Source organism: Carassius gibelio, chromosome A2 (genome assembly GCF_023724105.1).
Source record: "Carassius gibelio isolate Cgi1373 ecotype wild population from Czech Republic chromosome A2, carGib1.2-hapl.c, whole genome shotgun sequence".
NCBI classification, from domain to species: Eukaryota; Metazoa; Chordata; class Actinopteri; order Cypriniformes; family Cyprinidae; genus Carassius; species Carassius gibelio.
The window spans coordinates 14,119,357-14,141,838 of NC_068372.1; the positions used below are offsets into that span (position 1 = coordinate 14,119,357).

Genomic DNA, 22,482 nt, shown 5'->3' on the forward strand with positions numbered 1-22,482 from the left:
ACTTTAATAATTAATTCAATATTTTTACTCACTAAACGGTGACTTCAACTTCTACCAAATATTTTTTTTTTTTACTTGAGTATGACTTTCAGTTACTTTATACATACACCACTGTCAAAATGTGAACTGCTGTGGATTTATCAGTTATGTTTATTGCATATTTCTTTCCTGTTTCAAATTAGACAATTTATTTTCCACTGGAGAAATATTAAAAGATAAAGAGCCCCTACTTTAGACAGAAGCTATAGCAAGTTCAAAAATGTTTTCATGATGAATTTTCTTTTTGTAATATGTATGTGTGATATGTGGCTTTTCACTCCACAAGACATTAATTGATGCATTAAAGTCGTATGGATTGCTTGTGGATTATTGAAAAGGTTTTATTAGCTGTGTGAACTCTCATTATGACAGCACCCATTCACTGAAGACGATTCATTGTTGAACAAGTGATGTGATGCTACAAAAAAAGTTGTGACTACTATAAATTAACAATATAATGACAAAGTTTTTATTATAACAGGATGTTATATTGGTCCACAAGGGGTACAACTGCTTGTCGGGGCAGTACCTTCAAAGGCAACACTTTGTACCTAAAGGGTCCACGTTAGTTCCAAAAAACAACTGCCAAGGACAGTCTATGGTTAGACCCTACTCCGGAATAGAAGCTAATTTGGTTCTCTAAAAAGGCAGTCCGGTACAAAAATCGAACATAGTTCCTGTGGTGCAAAAATGCCCAAAAGTGGATAGTCCCACAATTAGTTCTGGTACTATGAAAAGGTTCCTGAAGTGCAAAAGTCCCTATAGCTACCTCAAGGGTCCATATTACTACTCTAATGAACTAATATTCACCCTTTAAGCATAAAGAAGATACAAAGGTGTCCTTTGAGGGTTCTGCCGTGACAAGCTGTTGTACCCCTAGGTATGATTTTTTTTTTCTTAGGTCTTACAACCTATACATTTATATTTTATTAAGTTATATAATGTTAACATACCAAGCTAATTAAACTACCTAAGTATGTTTTTTATTTCTACCTTATGTTCACCATAATAAGACAAGTGGTACAAGAAACAACATAATAAATAATTTCACTGCACATAGAACCTGGCCGCCAGTAGACTGTGCACATCATACAAAGACACCATCAGGGTAACACAACTGACACTAACATAATAAAATAAATATTCACTAAATAACATAATATGCAGCACAAAACACCTTATAGTAGGCAAGGCAAGGCAAGTTTATTTATATAGCACATTTCATACACAATCATAATTCAAAGTGCTTTACATAAAAGAACGTAAAATAATAATGAAAAAGAAAAAAAATAATCACAAAGTAAAAACGTTTAAAAACGTTGAAAATTATTGATGTCCTGTGTCAAGTGTCTTTACGGAATCTTTACGGGTTGTGTGTGAAAGCATGCACATATTCCGGGTAATCACTGGTAGTGTGAAAGTGCAAAATCTAGCGACCCGGAAACAATTGCCGGAACACTTTACCCATGTATTTGCCGGAATCGCAGTGTGAAAGGGGCTCAAGATTGCTCTTTTTCAGGAGGGGCTTAACAACTGCAGTTTTCAGGGAGTTTGGAAATGTCCCAGAAAAAAGTGAGACATTGACCACTTCTAAGACATCTGCTTATAAACAATTAAGCACACTTTTGAAAAGTGTGTCAAGATAGCAGGTTGACGGTTTTAGGTGCTGCATTTCTTCCAATATTTTGCTATCAATTGCATCAAAAATAGACATAGGCCTACTATATTTTTGATATTGTGGCCGAATCTGTCTGACCTCTGCATTACTTGAGGATGTGCTAATCGCCTTCCTGATATTGATGACCTTCTCAGAAAAGAAGGAAGCAAACTGCATTTGCAAAACAATTTAATATCACTCATGGACTGTGGAAATGTAAACTTACTGTTTTTCACTATAAATTATCCATGTTGATTATAAAATATTGTAATATACAGTTAGTCACAATTTTTACTTCCAATTGTTTTTATTATTACTATTATATATATATATATATATATATATATATATATATATATATATATATATATATATATATATATATATATATATACAGTGCAGCATTAAGATGCTCTGACATACTGGCAGCAATAAATTAGGCCTAAAATAAATGACAAAGTATTTAAAGATAAAAACATTCAGATCTCTGACAATGATGATCAAGTTTCATTGTTTCTGCATAAAATGCTTTCTGAATCACTTTGCAGATCAGAACCAAAAAAATATACATTCACTTCAGAAATGTCCATGACTTTGAACATTTTAATAAATTTTCATATTTCGAAGAACGGAAATTTGGCTACAGTTTTAATAATTATATAATGTTCCCAGATTTTCCATAAGGATGAGAGTCATTGATTATGATAATGCAGCTGTTCTGCAGAAAACGATGAGTGTTGTGTGTGTGTTTGTGAAGGTTTTTTTTTTTTTTTTTCTTGTTTTGGTTATGAACTTTGTCACCCAGGTCGCTCTGAGGCTTTCAGCGTCTGCTCGTCGATTCGGCTTTTTTCGACTGTGTTCGGGTGATTTCGTGAATAACGGACTCTCCTCCATTTTGCATAGGTACGCTTGTGTGAAGGCTCCTCTGCTCCTGCGATCGATCTCACACCGTGAAGGACGGTTTCCCTGCAATGGACGGGTAAGTCTGCGTTGTTTACAGAATATGAGAAAAAAAATATTTTTGAGAGTAGTTTAAATTAATTCTAAAACGAGTTTGGTCGCAATATTGAGCGTTCTAGCAAGGCCGTTGCGCAGACTGGTGATGCATAAGCCAACGTTGGCTAATAATAACAAATGCATGCTAGCTCCGCATATCATATTTTACCACTAAATAGATGCTTTGTGTATACATAATATCAATTAGTTACCTGCAGAATAATTTAACATCAGTCTATGATGTGTATCCTATAATGTGAACAACAGTGGCATGTAAAGACGCTTAACGTTAGCTCCGCGGCTAACGCGTCCGTTTTCCTTTGTTTGAAATGTAACGGTAGGTCACTCGTTCCACCCACGAGTTAAATATTTGGCGTTACAGAATACCACTTTATTATGCACAATTTGCGTTTCAAAACCCAATTGCCTACGTGCATTATTAAGCTTCTTATAACAAACTGCTGATTATAATATTGTCCACATTGCTGTACAATTAATATTTGTAATTGCGAAATTAGTGCACTGATGACATTATGTGGTGTGGCATCGATGTGTATGTGATTTCGAAAGTGTAACAGAACATACAGCCCAGAGTTAATCGGGATTTTTTTTTTTGACCCATCAGCATTGCAAGTGATGTTGCAGTTGGTGTGAAAGTAAGTGTTCTTTTTTTCTTGACTTCACTTAATTTTAGGATATTGTATCAAAACATATGCAACAAATCTGAGAGAGTAACCTCCTCAACAAGTCCATATTATCTGGGGATTTTGTGAACAATGGAATAATGTAAAGTTGTATGACTTGTAAGTTACATATTTTTAATTATTTGAATGATTTACTGAATTTGAAGTGTAACATCTGTGTCTTTGTAGAGAAGCTCGGATGAATTGCTGTCTGGCAGTCTGTACAACAGTCCAAATTCTTCAGTCACTGGTAAGAGGAGGGGTGACACTTGTAGACTGGGCTTTAAATATGCATTATTATAGATTTGTGTGTGTCTGTGTGTAATTGATAAGCAAAAACTAAGTTCACAGGGAATACAAATCATTAAAATTCCACAGAAACGCCACAAATTTCAGAACTCTCATTCACAAAATTCTACATACCCTCAATAGGCTAACGTAGACTAACCATGTTCTGTACACAACAATGTTCTTTACAGGTGACGTTTTAGCGCCGATTACAGAATAAATCATTCCAGGTCATACATAAACTATATATCTGTGTCATCCTTATGTCTCCCTCTTTCACCCCCGATCTAAACAGAGACCCATCCGCTGTTTGTTTCAGTAAGATTTGAGTAAGTTTGCTAGTTGCCCCCACTGCGCTTGAAAATTAATGGTGGGCAAGTTATACTTCAAGACTGTAGCTTGTGAGGGAAGAGCAAAAATTTACATTTCTATTTCATTTAAGTTTCCCACAGTACTTATTTATTAACCCCTTAACTGTCACCCCTCCCCCCCTTTTTTTAAATAGTCATTAAATTGCACTATCCAAACTTAAATTGCTGTATTTTTTACTCTAAAATTGGTATAAAATTAAAGCCTTGTGTCTAAATAAGTTATGTTACAAATTAGAAGTTAATATGAAAAAAAAAATTAGGTTCCTGTGAGATTTTATTTAGGGCGTCATACCACACACAGCCACTGTTTCGAATTTTGCTTAATTAATTTTTCTCTTGATTTTTCTGTGAATTTTACTTCTATCTCAAAATAACCACAAAATATGAAATCCTGAGACCCAGACCTTTCCAATGATATGTTTGTTGCCAAGATTATAAAAAATTTTGGTTCTAAAAGACCGTAATGCATTATGTTTTATGACACTTGACACTTCCCACTAAGGGGGAGGTGACCGCCATTAGATTTTAAAGTACCATTTCCACAGACTTAGGTCTCTGCAGAGCAAAAGTGGGCGTTTATCACCTTTTGGGTGTTTTCAAACTGCTGGGTGTTTCTAAATCATGCAATCTAAATGATTCCCCTTAACCAACCCCACCCCTAAACCTAACGTCACTATGACGTCAGCCAATCCGGTATCATGGTGTAAAAACACCCTCATCTGGTCACTCCCATTACTTTCCTATACTTGGTATTTCCATGGTAAAGCAATGTCTGATTTCAAAATGGTTTTCACACGATGAATCTTGGGCTTCTAAGCTTTTAAATTATATATGATTTATGATGATTACTAAAAGATTTTATAGAGAAAAAGACAACAACAAAAAAGAGAGCCTAGCGTCCCACAGGTGGGACGGTGACAGCAGTAATTAACTTGCATTTTATCAAATAAAAAGGTACTCATCTTTCATATTCATTTAAGTAATGTTTTCTTCAGTTAAAATAAACAGTTCACTGTTGATCAATTAAATGTCCATTTTCGCTGATAAAATCAAGTTATGGCTGCTGTACAGAACACCATTATAAGCCTTTACGGAACAACGTTAACCCCTATGATCTTCCGTACACTGGCGAAGGAGCTACTTTTCTCCACTTTTCTCAAAAACTATTGTTCCTAAAGACATAGATCAAATTGTGGACTGTAAAATAGGTATTCCCCCAGAGAATGAGCACAAAACACGGTTGTCTGTCTCAACAATGGAGGAGTGGATGCTTGCGAGCGGTGAATAGCGAAAATTGTACTGAACATGATTAGTCTACGTTACATATAATTGTTTAGAACGAAGTACCTAACCCTCTCACATATGTATTTAAAATATTCAAATTGACCCCCCCCCCAGCATAATTTACTGCACCATACAAGGCAGAAATATTTATAAGCGATGCAAAAGACTGCATGCTAGCCATTAAAGGTGCAATAGGTGATTGTCTTCAGAAACATTTGTTGTTATACTGATTCAAAGTCTTTTCACATCATTATAGCAATCATTAAGTTAAGTAGTTTAAATGTTTTTTATCTGTATTTATATATTCGGTGGAAGGCATAGGACCAAGAAATGTACGTCCAATCAAAATGCTCTGTTCGAACGTTTTAAATAGCTTTCCTACCTGCCTGTCAATGTATGTATCTGCATACCTCTGCGCACCCTGTTCGCGCAGACAGGATACGTTATTAGCACATTCACGCACACTGCAGACAGAGCTACAATGGGAGGCAAACATCAACAACACGGTAGTGCTGTGCGGTTTGACCAAAAATGTATATACCATTTTTTTTTAATTTTTTTTTTATTATACCGTTTTTTCGGTTTATGACGGGTTTTTTCATGCATAATCAGGTGTACAAGGCATTTTCTGCTGGTTGATATTCCAAGACGTGCTTGCGGATAAGGTGCTGGAGCAAATTGCTCGTATTGCCGCCTTTTTTGTTTTTTTACAGCATCGTAAGTCTTTTATCACAGTACAGTAATAATCTTTCATATAGACATTAGTTTAAACTCAATAAATATAAACATTGCATTATTCATGCATTTTACTTCTAGGTTTGTATAATAAGCTGCTCCACCAAGCGGCAAAACATTTAAACACAATAATTAGCCTACTTGTTAAAATATTGAAAATTAAGTCTTGTGCATTTTGCATTTAAATCTTTATCACAAGCAATCCCACGTGTCTTAATGTACTTGTTTTTTTCTGCTTCCATAAAAGTGAACATATATATTGTTTTCCTTGTATATCTGAAAGTGCCCTTTTTCTTCTTTTAAACCTAGCCAAAAACCCATGTGACTGCGTTTCCATGTCAATCCATGTTCATTTTTCCCGCGAACAATGCACTTTCACTTTAATTCAATGCCTGCGGCACAGCAAAAATAGACTCAGTACGTTAACAATCGCTGCACTGCTGCAGAGCACTGCTCCTTGACACCTCGTGCATACACCCGTTAATACGACTGTGGGAAAAAAGGCGTTATAACGTAACACCAGAGCACAGCTGTGTTAAGCCCTGTCTATGGCGTACGCTCACCACGCCTCGCAGTCGCTGCTTAGAAGTGCAACATTGTAAAGGGTCCGTCTGAAACAGTGTCGGAACGAACGTTGAGTAATTAAATACACCGGTATGGCGGTATATTCAAAATTAACATCGTTACGAAAATATACACCGGTTTTCGGTATGAACCGGTTTACCGCCCAGCACTACAACACGGTCTTCCTTCATGGTATTGTAGTACTTTTAAAGTTTTCTCGCCTGGTTAATGACACATGATGTAGCCCAGCGGTTCCCATTTCCAGTGCTCGCGCACATAATTTGCATGTCTTGCTTAGGTAACACACCCGATTCAGATGGCCAACTCGAGCTATGTGAATGAACGGTGTTCCAATCAATATTATCCCTACAAAGTGTTCATTGCTCCTTACTCCCTGAGCAGGGGTTTACTTCACTTCGGAACATGGACTGGAATTGGCTGTCAGAGTCATGTATTTATTTAGTAACATTTTATCTGTCAAAAATCTCATCTAAGAGTTCAGCTCCGCCTATATGTCATAAAGATATAATAATGTTTTTTGTTAGGGAGCTTTTATAAAAATGTGATGTGATTGTAGGCTATATACTGTGACTACAAATAAACAGAAACTGACTCGACTGAATAAGCAGGTATAGGCTTTGTTCATACCGCTTTATTTCTGTGTGACTAATTTTCAATCCTGATAAATTAATTCAGTATGATCAATGTATCACTTATTATTGTGAAACATTGTTGCTTTTGGATTTAAATATTTAACAAAGCTGTCCCAACAGTGGAAAAGCAGCTATTTTGACCACGTTTTCACTTCATGAAATATAAACAGAATATGAAAGATGACACACAGTAAATTACAGATAGATTTATAGTTACAGTATATATATACACATTTATATATATATATTTAAGTTGGTCCCATTTATTTAATTGAACCTCATAAACTTGATGAAACCAAATAAAAACCAAGTTTTGAAGTGCAGGTGTATTTTTGATTTATTTGACAGCTAATGGAAGTGACAGTAAGAAACTGAGGGTGGAGGACAGTATGGATAGCCCACCATCCAGAGTCATTCATATCAGGAAACTCCCCAATGAGGTTTCTGAGACTGAGGTCATCGCCCTGGGTTTGCCCTTTGGAAAGGTCACCAACATCCTGATGCTTAAAGGCAAAAATCAGGTATGTGATAGGGGATGATGGTGAGGGACATAAAACCAAGCTCCTGTTGTAATACCAAGGAGATAAATCTTCTGAAATTCAGTTTAGTGTTTAAAATGTTTTGTTTAAGCTGTTTTTCAAATAGGGGGAACAAAGTTTTTGCTCATTTATTTGGAAAAAGAGTCTGTTTCTTAATTTTGAACAATTTCCCTCGATTAGGCATTTTTGGAGCTAGGAACAGAGGAAGCAGCTGTTACTATGGTGAACTACTACACAGCTGTTACACCTCAAGTGCGTAATGTCCCAGTGTTCATTCAGTACTCCAACCACAAAGAGCTCAAGACTGACAGTGCCCTCAACCAGGTTAGAAAATGCACCCTTTTTTGTTTACATTTTTCATAACTAATATGATATAAGCAACAGAAGTGTGTAATTAGCGTAGTTCAGATCCTAATCGTTTGCCCTGCTTTCCTTCTGAAGCGAGCTCAGGCTGTGCTGCAGGCGGTGTCCGCGGTCCAGGAGGGTGGCTCTCCAAGCTCGGCGGCAGGCGAGAGTGTGTTAACGCCTGCTCCCAGCCCAGTACTGCGAATAATCATTGACAACATGTTCTACCCAGTCACCCTGGACGTCCTCCAACAGGTCACTGGCCACAGCAGGCATCCATCTGGAATAAACTGGCATTTAAAAAAGCAAGCCAAATGTTTTTTTATACACTCATGCCTCTGAATTAAAAGGACTTTTCATTGATCTCTCTTAGATCTTCTCCAAGTTTGGCACTGTCATGAAGATAATCACGTTTACCAAAAATAATCAGTTCCAGGCTCTTCTGCAGTTCAGTGACCCAGTAAATGCCCAGCAGGCCAAACTGGTGAGTGAACGAAAAGGATTAAACCACCACAAACTCCATAAAAGTGTAATGATGTGCCAGAGCACAGTTATGAGATTTTTAATGTGATGGTGATGGCCACAGGCAAATTATGATCCAGTCAAATGTTGGTTTAGTACCTTTCTTTCATTTATGTGATGAAATGACTGCAGTTGTCATTACTTGAAGAGAAATGTTTTTATTACTTTGAGCCAGGGCCCTACATTATGCGCTGGCTTTAATTATAGTTATCCTTATTCGCCCATGTCATAGAATAACAAATGTCTTGCTCTCATCCTCTGTCTTTCTTTTTCACTTCTTTTCATAAAAGTCTTTGGATGGTCAGAACATATACAACTCCTGCTGCACTTTGCGTATTGACTTCTCCAAGCTGGTCAACCTGAACGTAAAATACAACAATGACAAAAGCCGGGATTATACTCGGCCCGAGCTGCCGGCAGGAGACGGTCAACCACCTGTGGACCCATCTGTGGCTGCCACTCTCAGCAAAGATTCCACCTCCCTTCTGGGTAAGTTAGAAAACACTCTCATGCGTGCCTCAAACGCAAACGTTGCTCAATCACACATTTAAGACCCATCTTCCCTGTCATTCTCTGACATGCTCCATCATCTCCTGTCTGCATAGCTTCAGAGCAGAGTAGAGGTGTGAATGCTTTCCTTCTTTTATGAGTCATGAGTTTTCTAGTTCTTAGTAGAAAATGGGTCAGTGGTGCCTGAAATGCAATCCCGTCTAATTGATGTGCCATTCAAACACGTTGCTTTACGTTTTTGCCGCTTCCACGGCCCCCAGTCTGTGTTTGATCCCGTAAGACTTTGACTGTACACATTCTCCGTAGGTACTCCCTCTGGAATGGTAACTTCCTACTCTAGTGGTGGAGGGTTTCCATCTTCTCTAGGTACCTATGCTTCCATTTACTTTTCCTTTTTCCTTTTGATTTTCTAACCCTACTTGAATGCGCTCTTCCTTCTGAAGGACAGGGACTTTTCCAGTGCTGTCAGAATTGGCAGGGCTTTCATGTTGAAACCACCCTAACCATTTGTCCTGACTTGACATGCAGGATTCATAAACAGTGTCGCTATTTGTCAAAGCATAAATCTGAAGCTGCAACAATAAGCCCTTCCATTCTGCATTATGGGCCTGACGTAATCGATTGACACGCACACTAATTAGGGGCCCGTATTTCAGACAGACTGGCAATCCAAACTGCCAAACACAAGCTCCCTTTAGCTAAAGCAGAGCAGCCTATTTACCGACTAACTACAGCAAGCAGACAGGGCCCAAAAAGCAATTTTGTTTTCGGATATTGCTCTAAAGTGCCAGTCTGTGTGAAATCGGTTCAGATAGTGATCTTCCTAGCGGCAGATATTGACTTTGGGATGTGGGGTTGCCAGAGGTCTGTGCAGTTGGCTGTGTTACTGGATGTGCTTGGTGTGGTGGGTGCAGACAGATAGAATGCATGGCCACAGGACAGATCCGCCTGAGATGCTGAGCTTTTGGCTCTTCTGGGCTATGTGGGCTGACATGGTCCTGCTACTCTCGTTCTCTCTCTCTATAGGGGCCATCAGTCCTCTAAGTGCAGCGGCGGCGGCGGCAGCAGCAGCAGGGAGGGTGGCATTGTCTGGACATTCGGGACCTGGTGGAGTGCTACTGGTCAGCAACCTTAACGAAGAGGTCCGTACACCCCCCACAAAACACACACACACACATATATCCCTGCTCTCTCTGTTCACAGTCTTTTCATTACTTCAATCAGGTCACCAGTACACTGTATGTTTCAGGTTTTATATGTTCAGTCCTCATCTGTCAAAGATCATTCTTGAGTTTGAGAGGTCTTAACCTTTGTGGCCTTTAGCAGCAGATCAGCATTAACATAATAAAAAATCTATTGTATTTTGAGGGTAGAACATAAAGAAGAATTCATGGGAATGTCATAAGCTTTTTCCAAATTATTTAATGTATTTTTCAGTAAATACTAGAGCTGGGTAAAAATATGTTTTACCATCAATTTGCAAGATGGAATATCATTCTTAAAACCGCAAGATAATTTTAATCCATGCATATTTTTTAGCGCACAAGTAAAAGATTTTAAACATCAACAGCTGCACCACATATGATTTTATTATTTAAATTTCTACATTATAAATTTTGCTAAATAATGTTGCATTATATTGCTTTATTAACCTGTAAGGGCCCAAAATATTATATATAAATAGTTATATTTGGATTATATAATCCCCTAAAAATTGAGATTCTGTCATCATTTACTCACCCTAATGTCAAGACCGTATGACTTCTGTTAATCTTCGGCACACAAATGAAGACATTTTCAGTATTCTCTCTTTATTTTTGTCTATCTATTGAAAGTCCATGCAGCCAAAACTTTTACTTGTCAAACAATTCATAGAAGTATCATAAAAGTAATCCATATGAGCAGAGCTGTTTAATGCAAAAAGTATTCTGAAGAGACAAAATGGCTATAAAGTTGGAAAAAACTACACAACTTTTGTCTAGATTTTTGACCCAATTTGCAGTCAGGGCACTTCATCCGACGCTAGTTGTAGATAGTCAGAACCAGTGTGCAGGTTTTGGCCATTCAATTTCATAGAAATCACATAGTGTGTGATGGGCACACATATTTTCTTATTTATATTTTTAAGCTTCAGACTATAATTCCTTCCAGTTGAAGCATATCAAACATTTTTTATGTTTTGGGCCAACTTTAGAACTCACTGTTTTTATTTGTCTTGCATTTTTGCTTTGTAACATCTTGAAAGGTTGGCAAAGTATGATCCTCGTTTGTTTAGTGTATGATGCCCAATTTTGTCCTAAAACCCCTTACAAAGTCGGCAGGCCTTTATCCACATATAATTTTTTATCAGTGTACCTACACATACATACATAACCTTGCTTGCTTAATGTGCCAAAGCTAACCTCATTGGACCCAGCTTGTCAAGCAGGCATGTTGAGCTTCCATGTTCACCATATTTGATGAGATATATGGATGTGTGATGATCAATGTTTATATGTGAATAAAAGCCTAAAATTGTATCTAAATTAAAACAACACGAGGGTGAGTAAATTATGAAAGAATCGTAACTTTTGTGTTAACCTGCAGTGCACTTTACGAAAAAAAAAAAATTATACCCAGCCCTTCTTCAATCAAGAGTGTCAACCATCTTGAAATACCACAGCGTGTGATGTCACAGGGTTGGTTTGCTATAGAGCCCGACCGATATATCGGCCGGCCGATATTATCGGCCGATATGAGCTAATTGCATTTAAATCGGCATCGGCGTTTATAACGGCCGATGAAACATGAAAAAACAGAGTCTCATGCTTCACTCATGTTATGAGTGTTGCATACTTTGCCCACCAGAGGGCGGTCTGCAACTCCAGAGTTGACAACAGCGCCAGAAATTCACTACAGAAGGACAGCCAAGCCACCCAGGTGAGTCTGTCGTTCGTCATGTGAAATGATTGTAGATTTAGTTCATACACTGTATATAAAAACGGTGTGGTAGTTCTAGCTAACGGTCCTATCATTATCACTTCTAAATATTCTGCAACATCACTTACAGCCGCTCATGCATTGCTATATTAGATTAGTCACAAAGCTAATACCATGTTTATTAGTGGAAGAGCGCGAACGTTAATAAGAGGTCAAACTATAACGTTAGCATTAAAATTATTCTTATTCTATTGCGGTGTGTTTCCCACATAATGACCGCGTAATGGTCCTTTCACACAGGACGCGGTATGCTGGGTTCAGCGTTGCCCTTCAGATACAACGCGATTGTATCTGAAGGGCAACGCTGCGCTATGGCGTTGGCGGAGTTTTAATAGTCTGTTGTTCCTCCTTTCGGTCAGCAGCAAACATGTATCTGTCCCGTTGTAAGAAGCAAGCGATAGCGCTAGTCCAGCTGATGATAATTAAGAGAGAAGCAAGGAAGAGAAGGCTACCCTCAGGTCCAGAGCACAATTTGGTGAATTCAGGCTGGTTATGTTACTCTAACGCTAATATAGCTTCCTTTTTAGCAGGCCCCTTAAATGCTTGCTATTAACTTGTTTGAAGGTGGTTCTTCTCAAAATTGACAGCGGTGTGTTCATGACACTAACGTTAACCATTCAACTTCGAATTGATTCCGTAATCTTCCGGTAACAGTAGGCTAACTTTACGTTCGCCAGCGCATGACGATGTTTTGATTCAGACTGCACAAAGAGAAGAGGAGAAGATCTACGGGTCCATTGTGAATATGTCTGTGAGAGCAAATGTAGTGTAGTTACAGTAACTACAGTAGGTGCGTAAGAAATGATTAAACCAGAGGGGACATGTAAATAAATGTGAGCTGAACACGCGCTTTTTTCTTTTTTTATTTTTTATTTTTACATATTGTTTCAAAGCAGCTTTACAGACATAACAGGAAAATGTTGAAATAATATAGTTAAATATAAGTAGGTAATACCTATTGCTTGACAAATAAAAAAAATATATAAATTTCTCATTTTTGCCTATGTAGGAGATCCCTGTTTATTATTATTATAATTCTAATGATGACATGAGTAATGATACATGGTGATATTATTAATACACATGCTTATTCTTTCTCTGTCTCTCTTTCTGCCTACAGATACCTGAAAAAGGTGAATGCTGTAGCAGCAAAGTGTGGGACTACTTCTGCAAATACTTTAACTTTAGTATTATAATTTATTTACAGTACACACACAGACTGTTAAAACCAGCTTCAACTGGAAGAAAGTAAAAGTGTTAAATGTTTAAAACCAGACTGTTTTTTGATCATTAAAAAATATATACTTTTGATGTGCAATTGTTTAGTCATTGAGACCGTAATCTAAGGCTTTTTTTTTTTTTTTACATAAATCCCTTCTGGAAAATGGTTTATACAGCCCACATACATAGAACAGGTAGATATTTTGCTATTGAATGTTGTGTAAGTGCAGTTTATAGGAAATGGGTCTAATATCCAGTTTACTTTCAAAATCAAAATATCGGCTTATAAATCGGCTATTTTCGAGTTAATATCGGCATCGGCCCCCAAAAATCCATATCGGTCGGGCTCTAGTTTGCTAGTTTGGTCACTGAAGTAATATTAGCATTTCTATATTTTTTGGACACATGCTTGATTTGAAATGGGGAAAGATGAACTTGGAAGTACTGTTGAGCCCATAATAAGTGCAATTTCTTATGCATTTAAGCTAGCGGTGGGATGGTTTGCGGACAAAAATTGAACCAAAAATTTAATGTGCTAGGATTGCGGTTCAACAAAAATCTGACAACGAATCTGTAATAAGGTTTCTTATAAATAACATGTAAAAAAAAACAAAAAAAAAACAGGGTTCCGCTAATGTATGTTTTAGTTGATGGATGCGCATTCTGGCTTCCCAGTACATTACAACAACAGTGATTAGGAAAAAGAAAAAAATCCCAGACAAACTATTAACTCTTGTTCAATGTGAATGTCGTATGCTGGAATATGGTCATTTATCACCCGGGTGCTGATAGTGCGTACAAAGGTGAGACCTGAACAGCACACGTTGATATCTGTGTTTAAACTAAACTCATTTAAGCTTTGCCAGTTTAAACATTTAAGAGCCAGAGGACCCGAGCTTGTGTGAGCAGTGAGAAGATTTCTGCGTGTGCTCATCAGAAGCATGCAAACTCAGAACACAGAAAATATTAAGTACTCTCTGAAGTATTGTTTGAATCGACAAATTCACACAAAAATTATGTTAAAATTCCCATCTTGGTAAGCTTCCTATAGCAGACATAGCCGGCTGAACGTACTGGAACAGTGCATTATTTTAAAGTAACGGTCTAAATATTAACAGCAACAACAAAGAAATCATTCACTGCTCTTGATTGAATAGCGTTTGTAAGTTTAATAAAGATCTTTAATTTATAGTCAGTCTTAGTTATAGTATATCCTGTTTTACATTTGAGTACTTTGTTCAATTTCTGTACCGTAAAACTTATGATAGACCTACCTAAAAAAAAAAAAAAAAAACTGAAAGTCAGTGTTTATTTTATTTGTATCTTTATTGCATTTATTGTGCTGTTGCATGTAGTTAGTAGTTTTTATTTGAAAGTATAGTTTTTCCATAAACATTGCACATACCAAACTGTACCGAAACCGTGACCCTACAACTGTGATAAAAACCGAACCGTGAAAAAGTTGAACCATTCCCCCCTCTAATTTGAGCAGTACTACCATTACTGGTGGAAGAAATTGTGAACCTGCTGGTTTGGGGTGAAGACCGGGTCAGAGACAATACAGATTTACGTTGATACTCAACAAAAGAGCCATTCTGACATAATTTTTTGTGCATTTACTCAATTAGACAGGAAAGAGAAGTCAACCTGGTACTCGTCTCACTGCGTGAGTACTGCATTGAAATCTCTTTCATGCTGTCACACACTTAAATGGCTTAAAACACTTTAATGTTTTAACTGAGAAGACTTAAAACACATGAAAATAATAAACTTTAAGGAAGCAGCACTAACCTGATCATTCTGATAGATTATTAGATTTTGCTAGCCTGACTACGTCAGACTTCGTACTTCCGCTCAATTTCAGTTCGCTCCTGTACTCAGTCTGAGATAGCGAACTATCTCCCAGTTTTCCTCCAGCTCCAAACCAGCCGGCCAATCAATGAACAGAGGGTGGTCTGAGAGCTGTGACATAGACACTAAGCGCTGAATTTACGATTGTAGTTTAGGTTAGGGAAATTGGAAACGGATACAGAGACATAGGATGCTATTCGCTCTATTGTGGAGAATATTCCCGGCATTTGCCAACTAAAGCCCGAACAAGAATAGTGTTTGTTTCACATTTTGAATGAGGGTGAAGTTGTGGCCCTATTCCCGATTCCCTTCAGGTTTTAAGAAAAGTTAAGTTTATCAACTGTTACTGATCATTAGCGAGAAACTGGGGAGACCAAAGTCTGGCAAGGCGAAAATTGTTAATGTGAACTGCCATGTTCCCTCCGGTATTTCGCTCAATGATTTTGTTTTCGTTGCATTCCTGTGTTTACAGTGGAAGTTCAAGGCAGCTTAGCTGGGGAATAACACACGTCATAACCAAACGTTATGTGATTGGCTTACGGGTAACCAGTGATTTTAAACTTCAGAGAAGCCCCCCCAACAAGAAAGAAAACGCTTGTCAATTATGCCCTTCCAGACTGTGTCTACGAAGCAAAGCGAAGTAGCAGAGTTTGGTATTACTAGGCTAAGATTTTGCGTCCTTTTAATAGCTGAAAAGCTAATTGTACTTGCAGGTGAACATAAAATATGTTACATAGCACTAATGGTGATCGAGACAGTGTAATGCAAATACATGAGAGGTCTGACATAACAAAAAGATGCAACCTGAATGATATTGTTTGGAGCGTTATTTGTTTACATCACGTTGTGCCTCGCAACAGTGTTTGGGCAACTACGATCATTGAACTTTGTGTTTTAGACAGTTTGATAATTTATCCAATTTTTTGGTGAAAACCAATCACATTTGTGTGTTCAAAAAGGAATGAAACTAGGGATGCACCGAATATTCGGCAACCGAATAAGTAAAAAGGGATAGTATTTAAAACTATCAGAGAAGCACCGCGAGAGACTGTTTAGTGCTGCATCACGTCTAATAATTTAGTCGCCAGAATGAAGATTTAGTCGCATATGCGAGTGATTTACTCGCAATGTAGTGGGTTGTAAATAAACTGCAGAATGTTATATTTTCTAATGCATGCACAAATTGCACATATTCTGACAGCGCTGCACGAGCTCGTGGTGCCAAAGTCCAAAACGCAATGAAAATCTGTGCAGGATTGTTACTTGTCAGTTGCTCAGTAAAATTTGAAAGTGGCTATGTTTACATGCACAATTTTTGGTTCAATCAGACTGAATTCATTCCGATTGATTAATCTGATTGCAGTGTTTAAATGAATGCTAAATAAAGCGATCAGGTTTATGTGAGCATTTATATATCACAAGCTTCAAATCGGAATAATTTGTTTTTTGACATGCACACACTGCACAAATATTGACAAGGGCTTTGACGTGCTTGTCCTTCGGTATGACTGTAGTTTCTCCAATGAAAAAGGGTCAAATGCTAATGAAGTGACTCTCAGAGCAGCTGTATGTGTATTGTGCCGTGTATTCATATCATAGTGAGACGGCAGAAGCTGAAAACACAGCGAGCGTCGTCCGAGCTTTAGTGTGTGTGTAAGTTACGTTAGTAAACAAAACAACGTGTCGCGCCATTCGCCATTTATTCATTGATTGCAAAAAAATAAAAGATAATTAATATAAAATAGATTTTTTTTTTTTTTTGCCCAGCCCTACTCAATCATATTAGAGGAGGAATAAACCACCCCCTTCAATCAGATCGAGCTTAATTGGATCAAGCTCAATCGGATCGATTAAGGAGTTCACATGAAGGCTTTTCCGTCCAATTGAGCCGTTAATCCGATTACAAATGTATTATTTGGTAGCATGGAAATGTAGCTAATGTGATATGTGCAACAAACGTCTTCCCAAATTTGTGATCAGAATCATTTATAAATCCGAATGCAGTTGTAAACAAAAAGAAGCATCTTCCTGCAGGTTTCTTCAAAAATAAAAGCCGAGAAAAAGCATTAACTCTATCAACATTCATAAATGGTAGTATTGTAATTTTACTGTCGTTCTGTAAAATAAAAGAAAATAATGATAATAATAATGAAATTACAATAGCTCTATTAATACATTTATTATAACATTCACACATAGTGTTCAAATTGGGATCTGTAATATATTCTAATGTTTTAAAAAGTCTCCTCTGCTCATCAACTGTTTGTTAAATTGTGCTTGTGAATGTAAACAAAAATGTTCAGTGTTAAGTAAATACTTTTTAATTGTTGTTTTGTAATAGATTTTTTATTTGAAAAGCAGGACAAAATACTAAAAAACACATTTTGGCAATTTAATTAATGCAGTGGTGAAATAGAATGGCAAAATAGGCCTACATGGGGGGAAAACGTGAATGTACCGTGGTATTTGGCCTTCGGCCCAGTTTTTCATTTTGTTCGGCTTCGGCCAAGAATTTTAATTTCGGTGCATCCCTAAATTAAATGCTTATATTACTTCACTGGCCAATGGAGCTAACCAACCCTGTGACATCACATCATTGTGGTACTGCAAGATGGTGCCACCCTTGCTCCAAAATCCATAACAAAGCATTCTTTTTTTCTATCTAATGGTTCATGTTTGTTATATACTTTTTAATTCAAAGAGAAAAAGTCATTTGTAACTCTTCTAATTATTAGATTGAGAATGATGTATTCAGTCACACATATTTAACAAGAAGATGACTTTCCTTAACATGATTTTAAAAGGACCTGTGTCTCATTTCCATCCTCAGTGTATTTCATATATTATGTTCAATGTTATTTCAGTATATTTGCAGTTAGTAGTGAATTGATAGTGACTAGTAATGGATTAAAAACTGTAGCTCTTTGTTTTCTATTGTGACATTTATACTTGCAGAAATATACTGAAAGCATTCTCAGTAAGGTTTTTCGTCAAAATGGAGGGTCTTTCTGCAGTCTCTCCTCTGTGCAAATTTTGATCACTCTCTCCTCTCTCTTTATCTCTCCCCCTCTCTGGCTCTCTCTCTCTCTCTCCCTCACACCTTTTCACAAGCGCTCTGTCTGGAAGTAATATCTAACTGTCTTTTCTCTCTAAGCTGTATCTCTCTCTTCCTCTCCTGATGCTCCACTGCCTCTATCTAAGCTATTCAAGTTGGTATGAAACATGGTAGCCCCACCCGCCTCTCATTTCTCTCACACTCTTTCTCATTTGATTTCTCTGTCTTTTTGAAGTGTTCCAGTAATTTCCCCATCATGATTTTTGTTTTCCCAAACACTTGTGGGTTTGTGGAGTTTTCGACATGACGTGCTCTCTATTGATGCCATAACTCTGCAAGGTGGTTTTCATGCCTACCCGCTGCATGGCCCTGCCCCTTAACAGCTATAGGCTGATCTTTTATTTGTCTTTTTTTTTTCTTAAATGCTTTCTCATACCAAAGCCTTCAACGCGCTCTGCATGCTTTGTCCTCCTCACAGCGTTTCTGTGCTGCAGTTAGCCTGAGTAAATGTGCCCTGTCCAGTAGTCTCGGGTGACTACGTTTGGCACTGGGAAACATAGTCGGGGGAAGCAAAAAAAAAAAAGGCAACCCTTTCATTTTCTGACCAAACTCCTGCATTTCCTATGTACTGACCTGTATATTATTTTTGTCCCCCCTTCCAACTTTTTTTTCTTTTGTCCCACGTTGCTCCCAACCCTCTCCTCTCCTCTCCTCTCCTCTCCTCTCCTCTCCTCTCCTCTCCTCTCCTCTCCTCTCCTCTCCTCTCCTCTGTGATTGGTTGGCCCTATCTCTCCTGCAATCCTGTCTCCCCGCCCTCCATCCATTCATGCTTTGTGCCTGAACCAAAACAAATGTTCCTCCTCGGACCGACTTGCCCCAATTAACTGCCTTGACCCATGCTCCATGACCACCTCACCATTCTACGGGAAACCACCCTCCGTTATGGATGATCTGTTCATCTCCGCTCTACCTCGACTCTTCTCTCTTCCTGTCTTACGCTGCTTGCTCTTCTCTCCTTCTAAAGATGGTTACGCCCCAAAGTCTGTTTACCCTCTTCGGTATGTTATCGTTAGCAATCTACCTCTTTTTGTTTATCTCTTGTTAATTTCATTTCTTTCTTTTTTTATATCTTTCATTTGTCATTTAAGGGCTAGCTAATAATCTGGCACTAGTGTAACAACAGTTTCTTAGCTTTCCAGTTTCATTTGTTTAGTCTTATTATGCCAAATTTCAAATAAAATAGTTTTTTTGTGTTGTTTTTTTTTCCATTTATTTTTCCTTGGCTTTCGAAGCCTCTGTCTCTATCTTGCTCTATCTGTCTCTCTTCATGTACAGCTTATATTAATGCATGGTTGATTATTTTGCATGTAGGCTTTTGATTTTAACTTTGCCATATCACATGAGCTTGTTTTTGGAGGGCGTATCAAAATAAGTTATGTCTGTTAGAAACTGTTTTGGACTCTTTGGTGTAGATAATTTGGAAGATTTGTACCATCATCTTCAACTTTCATGTCAGAACCGGAGCTTCTGAAGCACTAACTTGTCCTTCCTGGTTCACTCCTCTCCTCCTCCTCCTCCTTCCCTCCCTCTTCCATCTGCCTCTCGCCTAACTGAAGGTGTCTACGGTGACGTGCAGCGTGTGAAGATCCTTTACAATAAGAAGGACAGTGCTCTAATCCAGATGTCTGATGGAAACCAAGCCCAATTATGTAAGCTGACGCGCTGTTCTTTTGATGATGTGTTGTTTTTATATCGCATTAAGACAACAAAGAGCTGTCTGTGTCTTTGTTATCTAGCCATGAGCCATCTGAACGGGCAGAAGATGTATGGGAAGATCATCCGTGTGACCCTCTCCAAGCACCAGACAGTACAGCTGCCCAGAGAGGGTTTAGATGATCAGGGCCTGACCAAGGACTTCACAAGTTCTCCTCTGCATCGCTTCAAGAAGCCTGGGTCTAAGAACTTCCAGAACATCTTCCCCCCTTCAGCTACCCTCCATCTCTCCAACATACCGTGAGTATGCCGGAGTACATCCGTTTTTCTCTAGGTTTTGGCATTTTATTAATACACGTGTATTCTGGAATCATAAATCTTGGACCAAGTGCTGACCATCTTTTTAAATTAATTGTCAGTTTTTTTCCCCCTTGCAGTGTCTTTCACTTCAAGTCTGTGATTAAAATGTGGCTACCAAGGAAAATTTGTTTTCCCTTTTTATTGGTTCATGCATCATGATAGCATTTTACCATTTACTCTGGAGGAAATGCTAATAACTGCTTGTTTCCCCTCCAGTGAGAATGTGACAGAGGAGGATTTACGACTGCTCTTCTCAAACTCCGGCGGTACAGTAAAAGCATTCAAGTTTTTCCAGTAAGAACCCACTGCATTCCATTACTTAGTAACTTTTATGTACATTCATGGTTTTCGCTTTGACCATCATGTTTGTTTGTTCTTTACTTTCTAGAGATCGCAAAATGGCTCTGCTGCAGATGTCCACGGTGGAGGAGGCGATTCAGGCACTCATTGACCTTCATAATTATGATATGGGCCGTGGCCACCGCCTGAGAGTGTCCTTCTCAAAGTCCACTATCTGATGATAGCCCTGGTGCTATGTTGCCTTTCCTTTCGCTCCCCCACAAGCCTCAAGTCGAATTATTTTTTACCAGTCATTCCTTAACACCATATCAAGAACCTCAATGAGAATGGCCCTTAAAGGAACACTCGCTCTGTATCTGCTCCTACTATTGTTTGTGTATGGCCAGCTGTTATTCTGTTTTAGGATGGATTGACAAAAATGTGCCTTACTTAGCAAAATAGCATCATCCCTTTGATCCCGTTGTGACACATTATAGAGGTTTAGGCACATTATGTTTTTTGATGGTTTTTGAAAGAGAGAGTTTTTGCTCTTGCCTCATCTTGTCATTGTTCAAAAGCAATTAAATTCGTCAGCTTGCTTTGATTCAGAGGCAGAAGTTAATTTTTATGATCTATCGAATTGAGTCTGAACTGAATCTGATGAAACATACTCCAAGTTGTAAATTATCTTGTGAATTTGTTTTATTTTGGGCTATAGTGTTTTTTTTCTTCCTTGATCAGGCACCCAAGGTACTTTTTGTAATTGAATCCTGTGGTAAACAAAACTTTGACAGTGGGGAGCACAGTGTGTGACGTATAGTACCTGCTTTGATATTTTTCACTCACTTTTACTTCAGTGAATTCTGTGACCCATTTTTTTAGATGAAATCAGAGCATGTGCTGATGGATCTCGGCAGTTGCATGTGTCAGATTGACCATGTTTGATGTTGTGATGTCACAGTAATGTAGGGACTGTTGGGACCAAAGTAAATGTGCCTTTAGTCTTACTTTATTCTGCATTGTACAAAATGGTTTTATTCAACCTCCGGAATATTTTTATCAATGGAGACAAAAAAATCGGACTTTACAACAGGCATCACTTATATAAATGATCATTAATTGTTCGTGGTTGTACGAGAATTGCTTACTGATTCTACTGTAAAATGACATTTTTGTGGTATTGGCCTGGGAAAAAATGGGAAGGGGTGTGTTCTGTACATTTTCTACATGAATTAAGTTTTTACATCTTTAGGAATAAAGTTCGGTATAGAAGCGGCACAATTAAAAGTTCTTTTTTCTACCAATCTCCTGCTTGACGGTCCCTGTGTGGTGTAGTGCTTTTATCCTGTAGCATGCTAAATAAACTCTTCTCGCTTTGCATTCACCTCTGCCTCTCTGCTGTCTCTTCCTCTTCCTGTACTGTCCTCTGTATCTCACTTAGCTCTTTTTCTCTAATGCACTCTTTCCCTGGGTGTAGAAAAACTTGTTTGGCTTGGTTTAAAATACTACCGGTAGTAAACCATGAAAATTATGTTTGACTTTATTCGCAGTGATAATCTGCAAGTTTCATCCTGTCGTCTTATTTCTTCTATATTTTCTCATGCTTTTCCCCAGATCTCGCTGTCAACTTTTGTTTTTGCATATCCAACCTGGACATCAATGTGCAATTTTCATGTCCCCATAATCTTTCTCAGAAAGCAGGGTGTTTGGGCAACAGATTGGACACTGTTTAGTTGCATTTAATACAATGGTGAAGAGGTGCTTACAGTATCCAGCCTTTCAACATGCTACTGATTGTGTGTAGATTTCTGGTGGTGAAAGGACAATCAGCTGGCACC

At 38.1% G+C, this 22,482-nt stretch overlaps 1 protein-coding gene across 2 annotated transcripts; it reads left to right on the forward strand.

The window, feature by feature from the left end:
• The first annotated feature begins 2,548 nt into the window (after positions 1 to 2,548).
• Positions 2,549 to 22,028, forward strand: LOC128027267 (polypyrimidine tract-binding protein 2). Of its 2 annotated transcripts, XM_052614695.1 has the most exons (15): positions 2,549 to 2,675; positions 3,318 to 3,348; positions 3,565 to 3,625; positions 7,619 to 7,791; positions 7,990 to 8,133; positions 8,251 to 8,409; positions 8,528 to 8,638; positions 8,967 to 9,165; positions 9,493 to 9,552; positions 10,213 to 10,328; positions 19,317 to 19,350; positions 19,909 to 20,001; positions 20,089 to 20,305; positions 20,582 to 20,659; positions 20,754 to 22,028. In XM_052614695.1, exons 1-15 carry the CDS (start codon positions 2,668 to 2,670, stop codon positions 20,881 to 20,883), a joined length of 1,614 nt encoding a protein of 537 aa, XP_052470655.1. In that variant the 5' UTR covers positions 2,549 to 2,667; the 3' UTR covers positions 20,884 to 22,028. The 2 variants fall into 2 exon arrangements, with proteins under 2 accessions (XP_052470655.1, XP_052470664.1); XM_052614704.1 differs by lacking the exon at positions 9,493 to 9,552.
• The last annotated feature ends 454 nt before the right edge of the window (positions 22,029 to 22,482 follow it).

Bases quoted from the DNA above. Each gene is read 5' to 3' on its own strand.
- LOC128027267 (XM_052614695.1), top strand. The intron at 9,166-9,492 runs GTAAGTTAGAAA...CATTCTCCGTAG, and splicing joins AGATTCCACCTCCCTTCTGG to GTACTCCCTCTGGAATGGTA. The intron at 10,329-19,316 runs GTCCGTACACCC...CTCCTTCTAAAG, and splicing joins TCAGCAACCTTAACGAAGAG to ATGGTTACGCCCCAAAGTCT.